This window comes from Lactuca sativa, chromosome 1 (assembly GCF_002870075.4).
Source record: "Lactuca sativa cultivar Salinas chromosome 1, Lsat_Salinas_v11, whole genome shotgun sequence".
Lineage (NCBI taxonomy): Eukaryota > Viridiplantae > Streptophyta > Magnoliopsida > Asterales > Asteraceae > Lactuca > Lactuca sativa.
In genome coordinates this window covers 132,096,369-132,122,343 of record NC_056623.2, presented here as the reverse complement: position 1 = coordinate 132,122,343, position 25,975 = coordinate 132,096,369, and the positions used below count along the sequence as shown (strand labels likewise).

The 25,975-nt window shown below is 36.9% G+C and overlaps 1 protein-coding gene across 2 annotated transcripts; it reads right to left on the bottom strand.

Moving 5' to 3' along the window:
• Positions 1-11,158: 11,158 nt before the first annotated feature.
• On the bottom strand, positions 11,159-25,008 carry LOC111909399 (probable purine permease 10). 2 transcript variants are annotated; one of them, XM_023905223.3, is made up of 4 exons: positions 24,891-25,003; positions 16,052-16,227; positions 12,834-13,412; positions 11,159-11,898 (listed from the first exon to the last, which is right to left on the bottom strand). In XM_023905223.3, exons 3-4 carry the CDS (start codon positions 13,333-13,335, stop codon positions 11,381-11,383), a joined length of 1,020 nt encoding a protein of 339 aa, XP_023760991.1. In that variant the 5' UTR covers positions 13,336-13,412; positions 16,052-16,227; positions 24,891-25,003; the 3' UTR covers positions 11,159-11,380. The 2 variants fall into 2 exon arrangements, with proteins under 2 accessions (XP_023760991.1, XP_023760989.1); XM_023905221.3 differs by lacking the exon at positions 16,052-16,227 and having other exon boundaries at positions 24,891-25,008.
• Between the last annotated feature and the right edge of the window lie 967 nt (positions 25,009-25,975).

Here is a 25,975-nt window from a genome sequence, read left to right as displayed (position 1 = left end):
CGTACTCACCATTCACCCAGTACGCTTAGCATATGTGAGTGTACACCCGACATACTCTGAGAGTTTAGGCTTCGAGTTATTGGGCCTTGGTTTGGGCCGTGCTTTGGACTTTGGGCCTTTGTGCACCAGCAGAACTCAGATAATATGGGCTAACAAAATGCTTGGGCTTAGGGTAAAGCCCATTAGAGGGATTGAGCCCAGTTTAGAAAAATGGGCCATTAGTGGGCCACTAGTGGGCTTGGGAAGCTTACCTAGTGTTGGGCCTTTTATATTATAGTGTATGTAACACCGTAAATACCACATAGCTTAGTGAGTTCCCCAAAATACCACATACAACGCATAAGCCACTCGAGGCTATAACTCGGTCTGACCCTTCGGTCACTGTATCTCAATGGGACCCTCCAGTCCCGTAGCTCGTTAAACCCTTTGGTCCGCTCTAGCTCGTTGGACCCTCCGGTCCGGTCTGATCAAGGACCCTCTGGCCTCATGAGTCGTTGGACCCTTTGGTCTAGTCTATATAACACATAGCTTACATATAACACAATGTACATAAATCTCAAACATACACATACGCATAAGACCCTCCAGTCTGCACATAGAAACCACTCTAGGTAATGTATAGTGAGAAGACTCACCTGACAAGCAGCAAGTAAATACCTTTCTCCCAAATCTTGAACTAGCCTCCGCCTATTCACAAGGGATGAATATTTCTAAGTGATACTCTAATCGCCACTCTAAATAATGAAGGCTATTCTTCCTCTCTTTAACTCTTTGAAGTGGTTAAAAGACCATTTTACCCCTCCATGGCCTCTACTACTCATGTTGATCAAAGCCTTAAAGTCAACAGAAGTTGAACTCAAGCCAACAATCCATGTTTGACCCGACTCGCCAAGTGCAACCTTGCGACTCGTCGAGTCCACTTATTTTCCTTAGAAGTCTCGTGACAGTCCAGCTCAGCTCGTCGAGTTGACCCCCAACTCGTCGAGCTATCACATGATTCAGTTCTTCGAGACAAACCCTAACCAACTCGTTGAGTCTGCTCATTGACTCGGCGAGTTCATTCAGACCAAATGTTCATTCAGACGATTTCAATCAAATCTATCACTCCAAACAATAGATCTATCATCCCAAGGGTCAATAATCACGTAACGATTCTATCTTTACGTTCATACTCGAGGTTATTGCTCCAAAATGCTAATATATGCCTTTCATGAAGGATTTAGCTCATCAATCCTCATTTGAACGACTAAAGCTGGGACACCTAGACTCTAAGGACCTTAGGAGGTCCAAATCTGAGGTTTCCAACCTCAAACCATGTCTCATTCAACTCATAGATTCAAAAGGATGGAAGCATAGTCCTAAAACTCCCAAAATGAGATCTAATACAAGGAATGAGCAAGATGAGGACTTTGTACCTTATTCTAGCAGCTGAAACACTCAATACCACAGATCCACTACCTTCCTTTGTTCCCCATCATGAAGCTGTTCATCCTTCTTCATAGAAATGCACCGAGATTGCCCAAAATGATCACACACTCATTTTACCAAGGTTAGAACGGTTTAAGGGTTTCCCTCATGCTCTCAAGGGAAAGTGTGGCCGAAAATGAAGGCCATAAGGGCCTTTAAATAGGTCACAAACCCGAAAAATTAGGGTTTCTCTGCCCAGTACCTACTCGGCGAGTCCCTCCTCTGACTCGTCGAGTCCACTCATTAAATCTACATGATCAACTCAACTCGACTCGATGAGTTGGTCCCTCAGCTCGTCGAGTCCCTCCTTTAATCTCAAGATTAACATACACAATAATGTCCCTGAAAATCCGGATGTTACAATTCCCCCCCTCCCCCCCCCCCCCCCCCACTTGAATTAGATTTTGCCCTCGAAATCGCTCCTCAACAACAAATAGATCTAATCCAATAACCGAACAGTACCATCGAAAGGATCTCATATCACACAACTATCTTCATCTGTGGACACTTAAATCCAAACAGGAACTCCTCCCTAGAAAAGGACTGACCCATCTGCCACTACGCTACCGCTTCTAACTCTCAAGACTTTGGGATCTCTAGTAGCCTGACACATAGCCAGACCGTCCTCTCAATATATCACCACGTTATTCGCTCCTCAAATAACAAACCCCGATAACTCAATGTCCCTCTGATTCTCTAGTGGGGACCGATAAAACAAGTCCAGATCATATACCAAGGAATGAAAAGGATCACATCACACCAGGGACCCATCCACTGTACTGCAACCACAACCCTTCTAAACAGGGAACCCTCAGCACCCTGACCTCAGGCACGAAAAATGATCATGCTTGTTTAAAAGCGTTCCCCGAAATCTAACAACATAAACCTCAGCTCCCTTCTCAATATCTCTTTCAAGTCTGAGCACCAGGTCATCTCCCGACCCAGCAGTTGAACCTCCAAAGATTACCCATTGCATGTACCAAAACGTCTCAATGACTTCCTTATCAATACAACTATCTTGGTCCAGTGTAACACACAAGTCACGAAGTTCACTTTACCTCAAGAGAATACGAAATTCGTCTCAACCTCGACCTTTGTCGTCTACTACTCATTAGTTCCATGCGCCTTGCGAGTATTCTCATACCCACGAAACTGACCCACTCCGATCAAATAAATCAGATGAAGATCAAAATCCCTCAAAATGAGACCCATCTACAAAACTGAAATCTCATCTCGCCTACTCAACACATGAACGAATCCAGACTCAAGCTCGAGAGTCTGATTCAACAGCAGGCTTGGAACCACTCAATTCCAATCTGGTACTCAACTCATGACCCAAGATTCGCGAATTTAAGCACGCGCCTTCTCCCCAATTCCTTCCGATTATGACAATCCCCACCCAACCTGGGATATATCAGTTCCTAACTGACACGGAGACCCCCATCTCTAGGTTCGGCAACCAGGCTCCTGAAGACTCAAACGGTAAGGCTACCCAAGCCTAAGAACTCCATTGCACCATACTCTGACTTAGAGAATACCACGGCTCCCCGTAACCTCACAACACCCGTTCGCTGACTAGTGAATACTACGGCTCCCCATAGCATCACAACACCCTCTCGCTGACTAGTGAGTATTACGGCTCCTTGTAGCATCATAACACCCTCTCACTGACTAGTGAGTACTACGGCTCCCCGTAGCATCACAACACCCTCTCTCTGACTAGTGAGTACTACGGCTCCCCGTAGCATCACTACACCCTCTCTCTGACTAGTGAGTATGCAGCTCCCCATAGCATCACAAGACCCCCTCTCTGACTAGTGAGTACTATGGCTCCCCGTAGCATCACAACACCCTCTCGCTGACTAGTGAGTACTAGGGCTCCCCGTAGCATCACAACACCCTCTCACTGACTAGTGAGTACTACGGATCCTCGTAGCATCACAACACCCTCTCTCTCACTAGTGAGTACTACGGCTCCTTGTAGCATCACAACACACTCTCATACCAACTCATGGACGTTGCAGCTCCCTGTAGCCTTACATTACTTTCTCTTACCATCCCACGATCTCATCCTCTAGTCGACCCCACTCACTGCATCTGTTAACCCACGCTCGACGACCCAACATAGATAGATGCACACACCATCCAAAAGTAAGTGGCGCTACTCCTGACAGCAATCGTCATGACGAAACTCCTTTTCTCATTGCAATTCTCATTCTTAAATAATCTCTTTTGACATCAATCAGTCGAAGAGCTCCCGCTGGAACCATAGACACTTGCTACACCGCTAGCCATCTCTTAACTCAGAACTCAAAATAATCTGGAATTAAGGACATCATAACCAGGTACCTCGATACACTATCACAGAATCTCATGATGTTTTACCCAAACCACATATCTCATACCTATGACACCATACTCGGATACTGCATTGCTCTTTCAGAATCTCACAACCTATCTTCCTCCCGCACCATTCGAATATCAGAGTATTCTATCTCCCAAGTGAAACATTAGAGGCATCGTCAATGGCTCAGTAATGATGTCGAATATCAGAAACTCCCCCTCTACTGATCAGTACTCACACGGAGCTACTCATATCGACATTGAAATTTTTTGACGAATCAGCGGCTGCCCTTCCGGGGGTATAGTTTACAATCTATACCTTCACTTGCAAATCCCGACTATTACATCCTCAATCCAGCGACCCAATCGCACTCGAACTTGACATATGCTAACTCCGAAAAGCACAGGCCACAAAGAATCTCCCAATTCGCTCATCCTTTCTCAAACATATACCACATGCGTTATCTCGCTCTGCACCTAGCCTCGATCACCAATAACCCTGGACTCATGAATCCGCATCGCAGGTCTCTATATCCAGATCTTTAACTGTTCCCGAACAAATCTATTATTCCCTCAATAAAATACCCGGTTCTCCCCCACTTAGGGTTCGAACAGTCACCAATTGGCACACCAACAATCTATCTCAAACACTGTTTCCACTAGTAACATCGCACCTACTCTTGGAAGGTGCTACGCAACGCTCGATGATCTCCCCGACAGAGATCAAGCAACTCCCATTACCCCGAATTTCATATGAAATCCTTAGAACTCCCCATCATAACTGCCTCTAGTCACTCAGAATCTCACACCATTCCATCACTGGACCTCCCAACTGTCCAGTATCAACACTGACTCTTGGTCTGGAAATGACGAACTATCATTTTCCTCATCCTTGACTCCTCAACTAACACTCCATCACATCACTTATGATAAGAGCAAAACCCACATTACCGCTCTCGATACCCATCAAAAGCAATAAGATCCACCACCCTGATAGACCTATCTTGATCGTCCAACCCTGCAGCTAACACATGCCTTACTATACTCAAACAAGGTATATCCTGGTCCTTGACCATCTCAGTCCCCACTGACGACCTGATCAAGCTATATCTTTACCTCGCGGCAGACCTACTACCATATACTCCGATTGAAGATCACCATCAGTGCAATCCCACAGGGCTCACCCCTAAACTCAGAAACCAAAATCTCAACACCTCTTACGTCTCCCATAGGAAACGGAATTAGCACCAATCTGGTCACGGAAAGTGACACCCCCACTATCGGTCGGTCGCCCAGCCTAGACAGAATTCTTCCATAACGCACCATCCCTACTCATCCCTGAGTCTTGCGACTCCAACTGGTATCTCACTAAAAATCCCTCGGAGGTAATTCGATTTCCCTCTCAAGGGATACTCTAATAAAACTCGTTCATTGTGGCCCTCAAGCCCCATACTCTTTCACATCTGTTCATAATCCAGACAATCACCACAGAATAATGGATGAAACCAAAAGCACTAACTGCCACATGTCGTGGTACTCAAACCATGACATCACCTCTCGATCCGCTACTTATCATGGTACCCGAACCATGACATCACCTCTCGATCTGCTACTTAGATCCTCCAGAATACTCCATGCATCGAGTATGGGTCCTCTGCTTTCAGTAGTACGGGCCCATACTACCTGCCACATCTACCCATACTCTCTACACGGACCATCCCAAATTCCCTAAGTAGCTGCTCAACCTCCTCAATCAACAATCCCAACACGCGAGCTCACTCCCCAGCAAAATGCTCTACTCTGACAGCATACTCATCTGACTAAGGTCACTTCCTAGGTTCTCACACTTCTACACCATCAGCTGCTGAGAAACTCCTTATAATGCCAGTCATCCACCTCCTGAATATCGTCACATTCACTTGGTAGCTGACTCCCATCATCATAAATTCCACAAAGCACGAAGCAACCAGCATTCAGGCATCGAATAAACACGTAAAACGCACTCTAGGTGATAAATCCACTTGCTCTACTCATACTCAAAAGATATCACCGAACTCTTCAACTCTACCCCTCACAAGTATGTGACTACTCTCTTCATAGGCTCCACAAATGCTCATCTAGGTATCTCTCTTAGATTACTCCTCTACTCAAATCCCCCTCTAAAGGATTCCTGCGGGATACTCTCACTCAGCACCTACTCGAAATCGCAGTCCTAAATATGAATACCTAGCCTACTCTAGCATGCATAATATATCATAACACATAATGTAACGGTATTTTGGGAAATCACCGTTCGGGCTCTGGCTGATTGTACACACTGCTCTTTTTCATTTTCCCTTAGAAACTGTCGTTCGCTTTAGAAAAATCACTTCTTTGAAAACTTTTCTCAAATCTCCAGTTTGAGTCCAGATTCACCTGAAGTTGCATCCGAATCCCTTAAACCAAGGCTCTGATACCAACTTGTAACACCGTAAATTTTCAAACAAAAATTTCATTTAAAAATCGCATACTTTTGTAGCATATTATATAAAAATCTCGTGTATTCAATTTACAAAACACAACTCCATTAATAATCCAGGATCCTCGTAACTCTTTCTCTGGTGTGTACAATCAAGCCGGTGCCATCCCGTGATCATGAGAAACCGGAAACACATAACACATACACGGTAAGCACAAAGCTTAGTGAGTTCCCCAAAATACCACATACAATGCATAAGCCACTTGAGGCTATAACTCGGTTTGACCCTTCAGTCAATGTGTCTCAACGGGACCCTCCAGTCCTGTAGCTCGTTAGACCCTATGGTCCGGTCTAGCTCGTTGGACCCTCCGGTCCGGTCTGGATCGTTGGACCCTCCGGTCCGGTCTGATCGAAGACCCTCTGGCCTGATGAGTCGTTGGACCCACTGGTGTAGTCTATATAACATATAGCTTACATATAACATAATGCACATAAATCTCAAACATACACATACACATAAGACCCTCTAGTCTACACATAGATACCACTCTAAGTACTATATAGTGAGAAGACTCACCTGACAAGCAACAAGTAAAGACCTTGCTCCTAAATCTCGAACTAGCCTCCGCCTAATCACAAGGGATGAATATTTCTAAGTGATACTCTAATCACCACTCCAAATAACGAAGGCTATTCTTCCTCTCTTTAACTCTTTGAAGTGGTTAAAAGACCATTTTACCCCTCCATAGCCTCTACTACTCATGTTGACCAAAGCCCCAAAGTCAGCAGAAGTTAAACTTGAGTCAACAGTCCATGTTTGACCCGACTCGTCGAGTCCACTTATTTTCCTTAGAAGTCTCGTGACAGTCCAGCTCAGCTCGTCGAGTTGACCCCCAACTCGTCGAGCTATCACATGATTCAGTTCTTCGGGACAAACCCTAACCAAATCGTTGAGTCTGCTCATTGACTCGGTGAGTTCATTCAGACCAAATGTTCATTCAGACGATTTCAATCAAATCTATCACTCCAAACAATAGATCTATCATCCCAAGGCTCAATAATCACGTAAAGCTTCTATCTTTACGTTCATACTCGAGGTTATTGCTACAAAATGCTAATATATGCCTTTCATGAAGGATTTAGCTCATCAACCCTCATTTGAACGACTAAAGCTGGGACACCTAGACTCTAAGGACCTTAGGAGGTCCAGATCTGAGGTTTCCAACCTCAAACCATGTCTCATTCAACTCATAGATTCAAAAGGATGGAAACAAAGCCCTAAAACTCCCAAAATGAGATCTAGTACAAGGAATGAGCAAGATGAGGACTTTGTACCTTATTCTAGCAGCCGAAACACTCAATACCACAGATCCACTGCCTTCCTTTGTTCCCCATCATGAAGCTCTTCATCCTTCTTCATAGAAATGCACCAAGATTGCCCAAAATGATCACACACTCACTTTACCAAGGTTAGAATGGTTTAAGGGTTTCTCTCAGGCTCTCAAGGGAAAGTGTGGCCGCAAATAAAGGCCATAAGGGCCTTTAAATAGGTCACAAACCCGGACAATTAGGGTTTCTCTGCCCAGTACCTACTCGGCGAGTCCACTTATTAAATCCACGCGATCAACTCGACTCGACTCGGCGAGTTGGCCCCTTAGCTCGTCGAGTCCCTCCTTCAATCTCAAGATTAACATACACAATAATGTCCCTGAAAATTCGGATGTTACAGTGTAGGCCTTAGTTATGAACCAAGTTGGCCTATGCGTAGAATGGTCATTCTACCCTATGAAGGATTATTGGATATGGACTAGGATGGACTATGGGTAAAACGGTCATTTTACCCTAAGGAGAATTATTGGTTTTGGTCTAAGTGTTATCTTGGTATTGGTAGTTCGGGGAGCCGAAGGATCGGTAGTTCGTGGGTTTGTTAGATAGCAACCAGAGGGGTATCAGCAGAACTTCAACAATGCAAGGTGAGTCTCCTCACTGTGTGAATGGGTCTACGGCCACAATGCTGGCCCATGTATTTTATGAGTAGGAAGACTCGGGGGTTAGCCCTAGGCACTGTATGCTAGTATATGATTACGGATCAAGGTCTGATGTCGGGCAGTTATGCGAGGAATGCTTGTATGATAGTTGATACTTGTTGTCTATGTGATACTCGCATATGTCTGGTAGGGAGGTGAGTGTGGGCGAGGTCCCGTATCTCGCCAATTGCAGAGTATGGACGGGGTTCCTGATCTTATGAGCAGCAGATCATGAGCGAGGCCTAAGATATGAGAGAGGTGAGTATGGTCGGGGGCCCGTATCTCACTATCAGCAGGACCCTGGACGGGGTTCCATGACTCACCAGTAGTAGGACAGGGGCGGAGCCCAAGATAGGCGAGGCCTTAGTACTCAAATACAGTAGAGTGTATTTAGCTTACGTGTTATGTGTTATGTTATATGTTATATATGTTTAGAGGGCGCGACCTAGAGGGAGGCGGCGCCTAAGAGAAATAGATATGTATACCGAGCGGGGCTTGATGCCAGGCGGGGCCTGATGCCGAGCGAGGACCGATGTCGGAGCTAGTCTGATGCCAGGCACATCCTGATGCGGCGGCGGGGGCCCAGTATGTGGTTATGTATATGGTATGTGGTAGATTGGGGAACTTACTAAGCTTTGTGCTTACAGTTTTCAATTTTGGTTTCAGGTGCTTCCGGGAGCGGAGGGAAGAGCTTGCGATGATCGCATTGCCCACACACCAAAGGAGTTTCAGCTTGGGATGTTTACCCTGATAAAACAAAATAATGTTTTAGACATGATACTCTGATGTGATATGTTTTGAATGAATGGTTGACACTTGTGGTTTTATTATTAAATTAAAAACAAAATTTTTGGTCATGATTTTTGGGTCATTACAAAATAAGACAAAATAACAACTTCCATTAAAAGAGAAAACAGGGGAGGGTCCCCAAACATCAGAATAAACTATTTCAAACGGTTTTGAGGATGTCACATGAGAACTAGGGAGATGAAGTCTATGACTTTTTCCTAGTTGACACGACTCACAAACAGTAGCAAATTTAATTTTAGACACAGGAAGTTTGAATGTAGAAACTAAACGGCGAAGAAGCGGTTCATGTGGATGTGCAAGTCGCTTGTGCGATCCATGAAGTGAGGTGTGACTACTGGTAAAAGCTTTGTGAGTATAAGAGGGAGGTAGTCGATAAAGCCTTCATGTTTATCCCCTTGAAGGATTGTTTGTCCCTGAAATGTCTTAACAGAACACGATTTAGGCCAAAATTCCATGTAAACATCATTATCTTCTGTCAATTTAGAAACACTAAGAAGATTTTTAGTAAGGTTAGGAATAATCAACACATTTGGCAATTTGAGATGAGATAAAGAAGATGAGCCAACATGAGAAATAGACAAGTGATTACCATTTCCTACTTGAAACTTTTCATCCCATGTGTATGAATCAACTATGTTGAGCTTGGTAATGTCAGGAGAAACATGATCAGTAGCACTGGTATCAAAATACCAAGTTGGTTCAATAGATGATGGGCTAAAAGTGCTTGGTGCTGGTTTGCTTTAGGATTAGGCCTTCTAGATGGAAAATTTGTTTGGTTTCCCCTTTGCCAACAATCAGTAACTTTTTCACCAGGTTTAGTATACAATTGACAAATTGGGCATCGTCTCCTCTGGTCAGATCTGCGACTTGAATTAGAGGAATTTGGCCTTTGATTAGCATTTGATGGAGTACTTGATCCGTGACCAGCATAGGAGTGAGAAGAGTGATGATTTGATCGATTAACTGTTAGGGTAGCAGCAGGGGATTGTGAGACGGAACCAAGGTGAATATGGTCTTGTTCAATCCTAGCTTCTTCCTGTAACAAAAGACCTATGAGATCATAAACTGTTAGAGTTTCATCCTTCATCATAAAAGCAGTAATGAAACTGCCATGAGACGAATCCAGGCCAGCAAGAATGTAGCTGATTAGGTCTTCTTCACGAACTGGGCGTAAGTTCTCTTCTAACGAATCAGCAAGCGACCTTTTTCTTTCAATGCATTCTATCATAGTTATAGACCCTTTTGTAAGAGTCTGAAGTTGATTTCTGAGCTGCATACGACAAGCCCTAGTTTGAGCTTGATACAAGGTCTCGATAGTTTGCCACGCTGTGTAAGAAGAGTTTGAGCGGGCAACCAGAGCATGATCTTTATCTGTCATTGTGGATTTGAGCCGTTTGAGCGGGCAACCAGAGCATGATCTTTATCCGTCATTTTGGATTTGAGCCATAATAAGACATACCTATCATGTTTCTTCCAGAAAACATAATCGGGGTTTGGTGTTGAGGTGGGAGGAACAACAGCAACAGTCAGAGTAGAATCAATGGCTGGAACGGCTGCAACAGCAGGAACGATTATTGTTTCAGTCGGCGGTTGAGGATTCCAAACATAATCCTCGAGATCGAAGGCTTCAAGGGTTGCGACTATGGTTGTGCGCCAAAGTGGATAGTTGGTGCGATCGAGTTTCATAGTGATTTGTGGTATTTGAAAATTCAAGGTAGGGGCTGTGGTAGTAGCCAGATTGAGAATACTTTGAGATGCAGATGCCATAACAAAGAAAAAATCAAAGTGTTATAAGCTCTGATACCATAAAGAACACAGGTGTTGAATGAAATTGTATATCTTCAATCATATCTTTGATACAAGAGGTACATGAGCTTAAATACAAAGAGAAGTACAACTAATGTGGAGATATAAACTCCTACATATCTGTTATGACTATTTGAATGAAAGACTAAATCAAAAAGCAATGTACACATGTTCCTTTAATGTTATTAACGTGAAATATATCAAAACAAAAAGTAAGGACATAACAAATGGAATTATGAATACAATATACACACAGTAAGGTCTCATATATTCATTTCTTGCAAAACAAAATTTGACTTGCATATTTTTGTATACATACTTTACAAGCCAAGTTCTTGTATATTCATTTCTTACAAAACAAAAATCGACTTACATCTTTTTTTATACATACTACACTAGCTAAGGTTGTCTCATATTATGGCAATTCTAGTAATACAAAGGTTTTTTAAAGTAATACAAAGTCCTATGTTTATTGACTAATACTACTTGTTCCCGTAAGATTAACTTCATGATCAAGATTTATAAGTCTAGCATTTGTTTTTTCCTTCAAGTCATCAAGATAATGTTGATAGATAAAAGAGACAAACCCCCATATTGCTAACAACATGGAAATCACCTTCACTCCATTCATCTTTTCATCAAAAAACCATACTGCCAAAACGGGCACAATTGGGATACCTAAAGTACCAATAACATTTGAGAAAAGAGATGAAACCTCAAAGATCAAACCCACATAACCAACCGTGAAAACTTGCCACGCGACAGCTGTTCCTACAAGATTCATTATATACGAAGCCTGTCCAGACTCAAAACCCCTCATTTCCCCTTTTATATCTTTCCATTCACCACTAGCAAATAGTCCCATTAGAATTCCAATACTTGCTATCATATTTTGGTACACGGTCATATCGAATACCACCTTGTAACTTGTTGATTTCAAAATCTTTTGAAACGCAAGTTGTGTTATTGAAAGCATTAAACCCCACCCTACACAATGACAACATAAACTTTATCTTGAGCTGCAAGTCACCCTAATTAAGGTTGAAGCCTATATGACTCGAATTTGGGGAAACTCCATTTCGGATGCTTAATTCCCAAGTCATCACCATTAGACCACCTTATGGTTTAACTTCATGGTTATATATAGAATTTTATATCAAATATATAATAACCAAATTTTAACATGGTTCTAGTCCAAATACATAGTTTTCTATGAAAAGTTTGACTTTTGGTTTTGTACCTTTCTTGTGAAATTATGTACCTTTTTGTTTCCATGTTTATGAAGATTAAAAAAATGAGAAATTAAATATCCACCTACTTTTTATTCCTACAAATCCTCCTACCCAATTAAATAGTGACATGTGTAATATTTAATGTTCATTTAATAATATTTTAATAGACTAATATAACACATGTCATCATTTAATTAGATAGGATGATTTGTAGGAATAAAAGCAGGAGGATATTTAATTTCTCAAGTTGTTGCTAATGTGGAGATATATGGAAACAAATTTAATTCATTGCATAGTATTTTTTTTTTTGAGTTTCAGAAATGGTTCAGATGCTGAAAAACGTTGTGAAATGTTTGTAGTGATGTTCGTGGTATTGTCCCTTAATATTCTATCATTTTCACAAATTAGAAAAAAAAACTATTGTAATGTAGTTACTATTTTATAAAAATGCTTCCGTAAGTTAGTAAGTTTGTCACGAATCACGACATATATCCACAATAAACAAATTGAAGAAACTGTCATAGCCACACCATCACTAAAGGCAAAACAAATGCTTAAAATGTAACAAAAGATTATATAAAGTTCCACAAGAGTAAAATCAAATTATAAGTTGTAGCTTAAACTTGTTTTTTGAAAAAGAATATTTACGATTCAATTATATATCTCTTAACGGTTTAAAGAAGATGTTACCTGCAGAACCAGCGACTGTGCAAACAAAACCAATGATATACTTGCTTCTCGATATTTTCCCAGTCTCTTCAGAATCGCTCTGAAACACAAGTAGCGTAGACGAAAAAGTGAGCAGAACAAGTGAATTAGTGATGAAAGGAGTGAACTTCTGGCCATTAAGAAAATATGAAAAGAAGGCGTTGAAAGCGAGAGTACTCGCAGAGATCAAAGAGAACGTGGAAACGGGCAAAAAATTGAGTCCAAAGGTAAACAACATGCAGTCTGCAGCCATGAATATTCCAAGAGTTGTATAGAGTATCACAAGAGTAGTCAACGAAGGTCTTTTGACGATTTGTTGATGGTATTGTGGTGTTTTTGAAGGTGAGAACAGGAAGATGAAGGGGTACATAATTGGGAATCCAGCTGTTTGAACTAGTGTTGCCATCCATTTACTGTTGCCACCTTTGATGAAGTAAAGTCTTCCTAACATTGTTGCGACTGACTGACCGGAGAGTACAAACATGGTGAAAAATACTATCAGTATCCACCACTTGTATTGTACAACTTTTGAGGAGCCTCCTCTACCATCTGATTGGATTTCTGTAATTTATAGTAATTGATAAAAAAAATCTTGATTAGAAGCAGAATCATCACGCAAGTTTCTACGTTTACCCATTAATGCATACATTTGAATTTTTCTCTTGTTTGGTAGACCCGTAGAAAATCTTTCTAGAAAAGTTTTTGTACCATTTTTTATTTATCCATTAAAAGATTTCACTTTTATACTTTATTTTAATTTAAAATAATTAATTATATAAACTATAAAAATCAAATCATCTTATTTAACTGACTGGTCAATAAAAACTGGATGAAATATCAAAAGCCTTATGAAATATCACCTTTTATTTTTTATTACCCTTAGATCCCTGGCGTGTTCAAGAAACAAGAGTGAACCATCAAGAATGTACATATTGTTTTTTTTTTGAAGATTTTATTGATAATATTGATATTAGATATATTAATAAGTTACTACAATACTTTTCATTATGGGAAATACTTTTCATTATGGGAAGTGATTCGTACACAACATTTTTTCTCCGTACACAACAAATTATGTTTTACAAGATTGTATTGTACAACATTTTAAAACATCAATTGTTGTGTATGGAAATATGTTTTACAATATTAGCTCTTTTTCATTATTGGAAAAATAGTTTTTTTATTTCTTCAACCGGTTATTATTTATTAAACATTTTAGAATTTAGAATTCTTTAATAACTGCTTTTTTCCGTTCAATGATATTTATTATGTTTTTCTAATTAAAATTTAAAAAATATTATTTAAAAATAATTGATCTAATGTTAAATATTTTTGTTACGTGCAATTTGTGCACCGTTTTGCACACATTTTAGTCCTTTTCCATGCATCTATTTAGCATAATTGTACTTCCTTTTTCTTGCATTTTATCATATTCATGTTAGTCGTTAGAACAACCTTATTTGCACACTTTCATGTATTTTTCAAGTAAACCGAAGGTTGGGACGCACTTTGAGAGGTGCCGGGATGCATTGGTGAAGAATTCAGGATGATCAGGCGAAGAGCGGAAAAGTTGGAAAACTTTTACATTGAATGAATTTAGTGTAAATATTTTCACAGACTTTTACATTTCCGAGCTTGTGAGGAGTATTGGGTGTTGTTGCGCAAAGAGGTATAGACTAATTATCGTGTGTCTCTGTGGATCGACTCTACTTGCATTGTACTACCTTTTAGTACAATATACTGGGATTCTTTTGAAGTATATCGTACCCCTTTATTTGTTGGGTTTGACACGCCTAACAATTTTACTTCAATATCCAACGTCTACTATTAATAAGGAACAAATTGTTTAAATCACAAGTAATTTGGTTTTTAAACATAAGGCGTATATTTCTATAACGACAAATTTTGATAATTAAAATTTATAAGTTTAAAATTGAGATTTTATAAATTTATGAAACTCAAAACCTTATATAATTAATAAACTGGGAAGTTTTATAAAAAGGTTTGTAAATAGTTCTTTAGCACTCAAACGTCAAACGTTAATAAGATATTGATATTTAAATTTGATCGTGTCAAAAATATAAAATTTGATTTTTAAAAGAATCTATTAGTAAAATGTGATTTTATAAAAAGTTACCATGGTATATTAATATATGTAATACCAATGATATCATATGTTTTTAAACTAAAATTATAAAACATATAAATACCCATTTTAAAATGCAAGTCTATGTCGTCTATTTTGAAAATGCTCGCATCTCACTTGTATAATGTTTGTGGGATAAATGATACCTAATCACTTGTATTTATCTTTTGATGGCCGATGTGAATTCGCGATTCCTATAACTAGTTATTGACCGATTACACATGTTTCTCAAAATGGATGATTTGATCAACAATCTTTTACAAAAAATGATACATAAGTTTAAGAGACCTGACACATAGATGTGATCAAACATGTCAATTAACAAAAGTTGTTAGCAATCTCATGTCGCTAGGAATTATATATTATATAACTAATATTCGATATTTACCTTTTTGAATTAAATAAATAGGATAATGGTCAATTAACCATTTATTATTATTATTATTATTATTATTATTATTATTATTATTATTATTTTGCAAATTGGGTCCTACGCTTTAATAGTTAATTTGTTAGAAGCTTAAAGGGTATTAGTTATTGAAGATATAATTCCTAAGAGTACTAAATGAATTATGTTAAAATTTTATAATTCCCAAAATGTAAAATTTTATAATTCCCAAAATGCAAACACCTTGAATATCTTACTCCTTCGATCCATCCTTAAGAAGGAAAATATATTTATTAAGAACTTCCTCACTTGGAATTGAAGGTTGAAAATGGTTCTTAGACGCTAAGGGAAGTTAAGTATACTTGTCCTCCCACTTCCCATTTAGCCCCTTCTCACATCTATAGAAGCTCATAAAACATACTGCAAAATGGTCTTGTGGTATGTATTTTTCTGGGTTTTTGTCCAAACCTCAACTTTTTTTTAGATTGGTGGTCCCTTTGACAGTATTTGTATGTGGCTTTAGTCCCTCCAAAAAACTGAAATTACTGTAATACTCTTGTGTATTTCTTTTCTATTTTTCTTCTATTCTTTATCTATTTAAATAATCAAAATAATAATAAAAGACCTCTCTCTCACATACACACATATAAATTGGTCATCACCCACCTTTCACGATCGTTCTTCTCTCTTAATCAAACCTTGAAACCAGTAATAAAATCTAAACCAAAACTGATGTGTTTCTATTTGTATGAATAGAATCCAATGCATCAACAGCTTATATCCATGTATCTCTTTGACTTAGTAGTGGTGTGGTTCACCTTACGGGTCGTGACCCACCATTGCTGTTCAGATGAAAATAAAAGTTGTAAACCAAAAAAAGAACCCAAATCCACAAACCAAATCTTAAACCAATTCTATGTGAATATAAACAAATCAAGACAATAAGATCAATATCAAAACCAAAATCAAAACAATAACAATGGAATTAGGTTTTAAGATCTTTTCCTCTCCTCTTCTTTGCAGCGGGTCTTCTAGAGATAGTGGTGGAAAGATGAATAACAAAATTGACACCGGAGATAATACCTACCTCAAACCTTACTCTACTCTCTCTCTCTCTCTATCTATCTATCTATCTATCACCCCTTTCGTCTTCTTCACATCCAAAGCTTTGAAACCAGAGAAATTATTTGTCACAGGTAAGCAGGAAACTATAGGTATTTACTTTAATGGTGCCGGTAGAAGGGCGGACTCCCCGAGTGCTTCTAGAGAGAGAAATTAAGAGCTCGAAATTTGGTAGCTTTATATAGGAACAGTGGGTACGCACCACATACTGACCATAGGCGCGTCACGCCCTTTGCGCCTTGGTGGCTCCTCTGGTCATTTGCCACGTGTCGTCCACCCCTTCGTCTGCATTATCCTTCTAGAACAATGCCACATGTCACCATTTCATGGTGCCATGTGTCCAAATCTCATGGTGCAACGTCATCTTGTCTCTTGGAAGAGGCGGCCTCCCGACATGCCACGTGGCACAATCCGGTGATGCCACGTCATCAACACTGGTAAATTTTCGCAGATTTTCGAACAACCATAACTTTCGCATATGAGCTCCGTTTTTTATGTTCTTTATATCCCCAAAATCCTCTCGAAGAGCTCTAAAACTTTCATTAATATCTCAAAATCTAATTCTTGATATAACAAAATTTCATATTTAGACCAGTTTAGACTGTTAAAGTCCTTGCGAAATTCTTAATTCCTTCATACGAACTCTGTTTTTTACTGTCTTTTTTATCAACAAGTTCATATTCACGAGATCTTCAATTCTCCTTTAGATTGTTTCAGCTAACAATCAACTGATTTAAATTTCGATTTATGTGCTGACAGATGTGTCGAAACTTCGAAAAATGATAACTTCCTCTCATCAAGTCAGATTTGGATGTTCTCTATATGCACGCTCTCGGCTTAACGAATACTATGAATTTCATTTAGATCACTTAGGATAAAAAGTAATTTATCAAAATTTCATTTTTTGCGATACGTAGAGTCGTGTCGGTTTATTTGCGAATCTTCGAAGAAGCATAACTTCTTCATACGAAGTCAGATTTAGTGTTCTTTATATTTACGGAATCCTGACACATACTATAACTTCGGTTAAGATTATTTATCCTAAATAATATCATATAAAAAAAATCATTTTTAATGCTTATTATATATTAATTGACTAACCCGAATTGACTAACCTGAATCTGTAGGTGTTACAACATCTTCTACAACTTCCAATCCTCCATTTGAAGAATTAAAGTCTACAAAGGTTGTTATTCTTTTCATTCTATGGTTGGTTTAATCTTTCTATGAATGAAAAATGATTTTTGGTAGGTATAAAAATGTTTTATGTTTATTCAAGTTTTAAAGCTTCTATTGCCGTTTTTAGCATTTTTAAAAACTAATTTTTGAATAAAACTCAATAACGCCATCGTTGCATTGACCTCACACCCCACTTCATCATCAATCAGTTTTATTCCTATTCCAGTTTGTATAAAATCGGGGATTTTCCCCATTTTTTATTCTACTTATTATAAAAGATTAAATTAGATTTACGGTTTCTGTTTTTTCCCTAGGTTTGAGCACCAGTGTCTTTTTTGTAGCATTGAGCATCCACGAAAATTTGTTTTCGCATTTTTGCAGCTTTGAGCGGTAGTTAGGGTTCTTATTTTGCAAACGGGTTTTTTTTTTTTTTTTTTTTTTTGTGAAGAATTGTTGATTGTTATTAAGTAAAAAAAAGAAAAATGGATGATAATGTGTTTGTATTTAATTCATAGGGCAATGGTTTTTTCACAGATTTGAACATCAATGGTCGATGGTAGAGGTGGTGGTGTTGATGGGAAGAAAGAATTTTTAAGGATTATCGGTGGTGGGTATGGTCGATTGCAGCAGTGCTTGTATAGTGGTGGTTGTTGGTGAGGGAATGAGAGTGAGAATATATATATATATATATATATATATATATATATATATATATATATATATATATATATATATATATATATATATATATATATATATATATATATAATTAAAATTTTGAAAAAAAAAATATAAAGGGTAATAGTAATTTTCTATCGGATAGAGATTTATACTGTAACAAAATAAATAGGGACAAAATCCATAATTTTAATAAACAACATGGACGATTTCAATATCTTCATCTATATATGGACTATTTTATAAATCTCTCTAATCTAATTTATCATTTTAAACAGATATCATATTAATATTTGATATTTGGGAGTAAAATAAAATTATTTTATTTTGCTAAGACGGTGGCCTTTGTTTTTTTAAATAATAATAATAATATTATACGATCGATGAACATTATTATGTATATATATGCAGTTATATGAATAAAATTTGTAATTATTATATTTTAATTTATATTCTCTATTCAAAATATCAATTTTAGTTTTAACAAGATTTTATAATATAAATTATTATTAGAAATAAAATAATATTATACATTATTAGTGTGCTTCGAGTCGACACGGGTTGAAGACAGGCTCAAGACAACACTATCGATACCGTCGGCTACACTATTTCGAGCTTAGGTACAACAGAAAAACAAGAATCACTAGTTACCTCTGAGGCATTGGGGCTATGACTTTGAAAAGAGTAAATTACACGATTCGTCCCTGGTCGAATGGTCAAATTGCGCGTTTAGTCCTTATTTTCAAAATTTAACTCGGACCATCCCTATAATATTGTTTTTTCACTTAGACAGTCTCTGACGGATATAAAATGACTATTTTGCCCTTCTCAGTTTCTTTTCTATTTTTCTTATTATTTGTTTTCAATTTATATTAATAAATAATTGAATAATCCATCATTTATACCCGACCCACCCAAACACACCCAACTCTTTTAAACTTTCAGGTAGGAAAGAGATACAATTGTCGTCCATCCACCACCACCACCTAGTACCGTCTCCGACCACCTATCACTGTCACTAAAACGACCTCCATTGATACCAACAAAACCCATACACCTCTCACACACCTATTATCCTTTCCCACATGTCACCTTCTTCAACAGACACCTTTTACACTCCCATTCTCTCTTCGACCTCTGTCACATTCTCAAAATCAGATCTATTTGAAAGCATGTAAATTCGTTTGATGGTTCAACAAGCACTGAAGAATATGGAGTTCAACAATTGCAAAAGAAGTAGGTGGTGCTCTGATGGGAGTTTGATGACGATGTATGGTGGCCATGATGGTAGTTAGTCTCGCTGAGAACGGAAGAGGGGGAACTATGGAGTATTGGTTATGATGTTGGATCTCGATGAGGAGGGTGACAGTGGTGTCACGGTTTTCTAGCGTCAGGGAGGCAGATGGGTGGTGTCGTCTACACTGATGGGATTGCTTAGGTCACCAACACTGAGCTAGGGTTTGGATTTTGGAGCAAATGGAGAAGAAGGGCGGAGGAGGCGCTGGTTAGCTAGGGTATTGGGTTATTGTTGGGAGTAGGGGAGAAAGAGGGAGACAACGGCAGACTCTTCAGTACGTGCGAAGCACCTGCGATAGTGTGTTCTTGGTGATGTCAGAATGGTGTCAACAGACACCGAAAACCTTCCTCTTCTCCAATTTGAACGTTGGAAACCACCTTCATCCATTGGAAATCCTCAATCTGAAATCTGTCACCATGAATTTGGAAACCACTACCCATAACGTCCAGCAACCCATATAATTTGTACTTCTTTTTTCCTTCCAGGTTCACCAATCGGAGGTGCGGTGATGGTGGTGGGCAACTGTCAATGACAGATCTGCGATGGTGGTGGGATTTGAATGGATCAGAGGTGGTGTTGATCTGGTGTGCTTTAGGAAGGGCGAAGGAAAAAGGGAAAGGGAAGGGGAACGATAAGATATCTCCAACAAAGTGATGCTCTTCTTTTTCTCTCTCCCAGCAGCTCCGACGACGACAGTGATATCTCCGGCGACCCATCTTTCTCTAGCTCCGACAGCACAAACAGAAGATACAGTGAAAATGAAAGGATAGAGGGTTGTAAGTGGGGTTAGGGTAGAGATTGTGGGTTTGTGGTGTTGGGGATTATTTTTATTTTTCTTTTTAATTGTTAATAATAAACAAATCAAAAAATATATCAAAAAAGAAATAAAAAAGGTAAAATAGTCATTTTATGTCCGTCAGGGATGGTCCGAGTGAGAAATAAATATTATAGGGACGGTCCGAGTTAATTTTTGAAAATAAGGATTAAACGTGAAATTTGACACTTGAGTAAGGGATGAATCGTGTAATTTACTCCGTTGAAAAAGTCTCTCTCTCTCTCTCTCTCTCTCTCTCTCTCTCTCTCTATATATATATATATATATATATATATATATATATATATATATATATATATAGGGGATAGGGAATATACATTACAGCCCCACCTAAGCTTAGGTACTAAACCTCTAAAATATGTCGTTTTATCACGCTAAATATACCCGGTTTGGTTTTACTTCGTAAATATATCATCCCCCATAACATTTCTTTCTGTCATTATCGTTTTACAATCTCTGTTTTCCTTCTTTAATTATCGTTTATTAATTCATCCAAGTGACATTACTAAACCCTAAACCCTAAATTTAAACCCTAAACCCTAAACCTAAACCCTAAACCTAAAATCTAAACCCTAAACCCCAAACCCTAAACATAAACCCTAAACCCTAAACCTAAACCTAAACCTAAACCCTAAACCCTAAACCTAAATCCTAAACCCTTAATCCTAAACCTTACTGTGTCGATCTTGAATTTACATCTTGAAATATTAATCGTGAATCCATTAACCGTAATCTTTATTTAGTAAAACAATTTCTTTTCAAGAGGTTTAGTACCTAAACTTAGGTGGGGCTGTAGTGTATATTCCCTTTTCCCATATATATATATATATATATATATATATATATATATATATATATATATATATATATATATATATATATATATATATATATATATATATATATATATATATATCATTCTTAAAATTTTGTGTTTTGTACCAACTATAAATACCACACTCAACCACTTTAAAAATCACACACATTCTCTCCAATTCGGCAATTCCATTCCAACTTTCTCCGGTTGCGTTAAAATTCCATTTGAAATGGATTCTAGTCGTGACTACTTCAAAAAAACAAAAAGTCAGTTCAAGCCAAATATGCAACCGATGCAACGAAGTGGGTTCTTAAGATTTTTCATATTCCACACTCGAAACCAAAATTCCAAATTATCCATAATTCACACTTTATCAACCCTAATATAACTAACTACAGATGCAACAAGTGTAAAATCAATTTCAACTATTCTCACAAAATTTGTGTTTCTTTTTTACCTAAGTATAAATACCACACTGACCCACTTCAAGAACCACACAACTACTCTCCAGTTTGATTCCAACTTTCTCCAGTTCTATTATAATTCTGCTTAAAATGGATTTTAGTTGTGGAAACTCCAAAAACGTCGGTTCAAGCCAAATACGCAACTGGCACAACGAAGCTAGAAGCAGTTCTCAATAAGTTCCATATTTCATTCTCGAAAACTAAATTCCAAATTATCCTTAATTCTCACCATCTCAACCCCAACACAACTACCTACAGATGCAACGAGTGTATAACTAATTTTGTCTATTTCAAGAAAATATCAGTTATAATTTGTTCCCCTACCATTCATAATCCTTTCCGAAAACCCAATTCCAATATTCCACTCCCAAAGCATCGCAATTTCGTGATGCTCAAAACAAAGAACCCGAAGAACCAAGCGATAAACCCACTCCCATCCATCAAAACCAAAACGAAGAATTAGACAACAAGCCCCAACCCATCCCCGACACTTCAAAAATTATACCGATCGTCGAAAATAAAACAATATGAATCGATAAGGAAGAAGTAGCATTGACGAAGGCTTATATCGACATTTCAAAAGATAAGGATGGTGTAAGTCAACACAAGGAGCTTTTTGGGATCAAGTTCTGAAACACCCTAAACTACAACTGTGGGTTTAGATCGTTCAAAGCACCAAATGGACTCCAATTGGAAGGATATGTAGGTGAAATGTAACAATTTAAATTGCATCTTCAATCGATAGGTGAATAATCGTGTGAATGGTAAAATCAAGGTCGATATGTGAAAGTCGACAACATAAACTCTACAAAATCAAAGCTCTTACACACAAGATGGCTTGGGATACTTTGAAATTCCTCCTGAAATGGTTAGACGTCAACAAATACAGTAATAATCCATTAATCCCCCTCTTCCATCCAAAAGGATCAACACATCGACTCCAACGCGTACATAACCTCTTCTAATGCATAATTTTCATCCGATTTTAATGTCGAGCTTGAAGCGATTCCATCTAATTTTAATGTCGAGCTTGAAGCGATTCTTATTGTCTTACAACCACCGAGGCAACAAAAATGAAAGAAAACAACATTCACATCCTCACAACCTCTCGAACTAACTGAGTTTGTCGTTGAAATTGTTGGCCTTGTCTACCAAAACAAAAAAGAGAAGGAAGAGAAAGAAGGCGACATTGAGATGATGAATTTCGGCTCATGGGGAGCTATCAGGCAAGATAAAACGGCATTCTTTGAGGAAAATGATATGTAGCTCTTTCTTAAGCCGCATGACCATTTGACCGAAGAGATGTTCAATTTGATGCTGCCATGAAACGATACATTAATACATTGTATGGTTTTTAAATATATAATTTTATTTTAGACTTTTAATTATTATTTTAGAATTTTTTAATAATGCCTTCGAATTTTAAATGCCGTTTCATGCTTTTATTTTCTCTATGTAGTAGTTTTTTATTTTTTTAATGAAATGTATTTTTTAATTTTATTTTTCTAAGAAGTATTAAATAAATTATATATGTGACAAGGAATGAGAAGTATGAATTTTCATGAATAGAAAGGTGATGATGGGAGGAATAAAATTCTAGCATCCTAATTATTATGTTTTAATATAATATATAAAATAGGTAATAAATATTATTTTATGGGTAATTAAATTATCTAACCAGTTTTTAAAGTATATTCCAAGAAAATAATCAATATTTTTTCTTTAACAAAAATAACCATTGGTCTGGAATGGATTCCAGACTAAGAAACAACATTTTTTTTATTGATTCTAGAACGACATTCAGATTGTCGACCAACATTCCAGATTCCGAACAAAAATTTCGGATTTTGAAAAAAAAGCCTTTATAAATTCAAGAAAATAAAACCAAAATCAGAAGAATATTTCGAGGATTTTGAGAAAAAAAATATCCTCTATCTAATAATTTTTTTAACATTATATTGTCTGCATTTTAATTATTTTTATGATTAAAAAACTGACGCCATTTCGTGATATAAAAGAATCACGAAACTGGTAACAAGGTATCTCTTTGACCGTTTGACGTATAAACAAAATAAGTTGTAACAAAATTAATAAGTTAGGCATGCAAGTTGAGCCTATGTAGGATGATATTTTTTATTTTTTCCATATAGTTCCAAAAGAGTCAACAACGAAACTCATAAAACCAAATTCCATTACGGCATTTCTTGAACATAATTTTGTTTACACTTAAAAACGAATAATCAAAAGTTATAATTTTTTATTTCGTGATTTTTTCCTGAAATTGTTTATTTCGTTAAAATAAAGTTGCTTTCACACACACAAAAAAAAAAAAAAAAATGTCTTTAGAATCGATTTAACACATCACAAATATCTTTCACGAAATAAATAGTATAAAAAAAAATGAATTAAATATTATATCCGTATATTATTATATCTATTTTAGTGATGATCATAGCTATAGTCATGAAACGCATAACGAGGTAGAACTATTTTTAATATTACAAGTCTATTTCATCGTTATCTTCTTCAATTCATGTTTGAACAATTAGGTACAAGTTTTTGAATGATTTCCTATGTGTTTGTGGTCATTCCTTGAGATTTTCAGATATAAAATAATCAAGTCCAGCTGAATATACAACCTTTTATGCATGCCATACAAGCAATAATAAATTATTAGACAATATCTAATCATTCCAGGATCATGGGCCTCATATCGATTAAATTATTGTGTAGAGCTTCCAATTATAGGTCCAATTCATTAATGATGATTACTATGTCATACTCATGTATTTATTAATTAAAGAAAAAAAAAAGTATAAAGTAAAAGCTTATTAGAGTTTCTTGAGGGTCGGTATCTAAATATAAAAGTGTTATACCCTCTTCAACAAGTCATATAGCGTGATTGTTATGAATATAGTCGCCGATTTACCCTTGATAAACTCTCCTATTTTATTTACTACCATGCTAAAAAGATAATAGAAAATACTCAGTATGTCAAGTACTATGTACAACTTATCATACACAAGGCACAACTCACTATTGCAAAAAATTTAGAACAGAAAAGAAGAAAAAAGTTTCAATTATAAAGGGTTCAAAGTTAAGAGTATGCTTACCAACGGTAGTTGTTGCCTGTTCTTCGGCTTCCTTCATTGATTAGTAGAATAGGGAAAAGGGTAGAGCGAAAGCGAGAAATGGAAAATAGAATTTTGGGTTTGTAAGGGTGTTCTTTCCAACGCAATCATATATATATATATATATATATATATATATATATATATATATATATATATATATATATATATATATATATATAGGGTTACGTTATTTTGTTTTTAGTAACTATTGTGTGCCAGAATGCATAGATCTGGACCATCGGATGAAATATAATCAAAGGTCATGATCTGAGGGTCTATGATAGTAGAATAGGATAACATATACCATATAATCACACAAATTTCAGCATAAGAGCATTTTAGTCAATTAACCTATATTAAAAAAGGAAATTTTCGGATTTTTAAGGATAATTAATTTCTTTATTTTTAAAATCTGAATATTTTAAATTAATTCAAAATTAAAAATCCGATTTTATTTTGTCTAAATGATAGAATGTTAACCATAAACTAGTAAATATATTTTTCGATTTTATTCTGTCAGAATGACAGAATGCCAACCATAAACTAGTAAATACATTCTGAAAAGAATACACAAAATCAATTCTTGAACTAATAATATACCAAATAATTACATTGTATAATTGTGATTCATTAAATAATAACAACATTCTATAAAGAAAAAAAAACATCAAAATCTAACAAAAACACTAATCTATTCTGAGAGAATATTATTTCTTAGCAACACTTTATACATTATAGCATAACACATTCTGGTATAATACACTCTCGTTCTCTATGTTTTCTTCCTTCTCCACATCAATGTTAGTCTCTTCAAAACCTAAATCCACAAAGAAAACATAATCAAGTTTCAAAAATTAAAAAATTCAATGCATTCTAAGAGAATTACAACTATAAATTCTGACAGAATGTATTAAAGACTATAAAATTTAACAGAATATAGAAGAAAATAAAAACTATAAATTCTGACAGAATGTAGTAGAGACTATCAAGTCAACCATAAAGTATCACAAATTCATTACCAGTTACACAAATATACTTGTTCTTGACAATTATTCTCGAACATT

What these genes read in the sequence shown, in the direction of transcription:
- LOC111909399 (XM_023905221.3), bottom strand. Translation starts at nt 24,927, where the DNA reads ATGAAGGAAGCCGAAGAACAGGCAACAACTACCGTTG. An exon ending in ACAGGCAACAACTACCGTTG is followed by an intron (nt 13,413 to 24,890) that starts GTAAGCATACTC and finishes TATAAATTACAG; the next exon opens with AAATCCAATCAGATGGTAGA. An exon ending in CACAGTCGCTGGTTCTGCAG is followed by an intron (nt 11,899 to 12,833) that starts GTAACATCTTCT and finishes GTCATTGTGTAG; the next exon opens with GGTGGGGTTTAATGCTTTCA.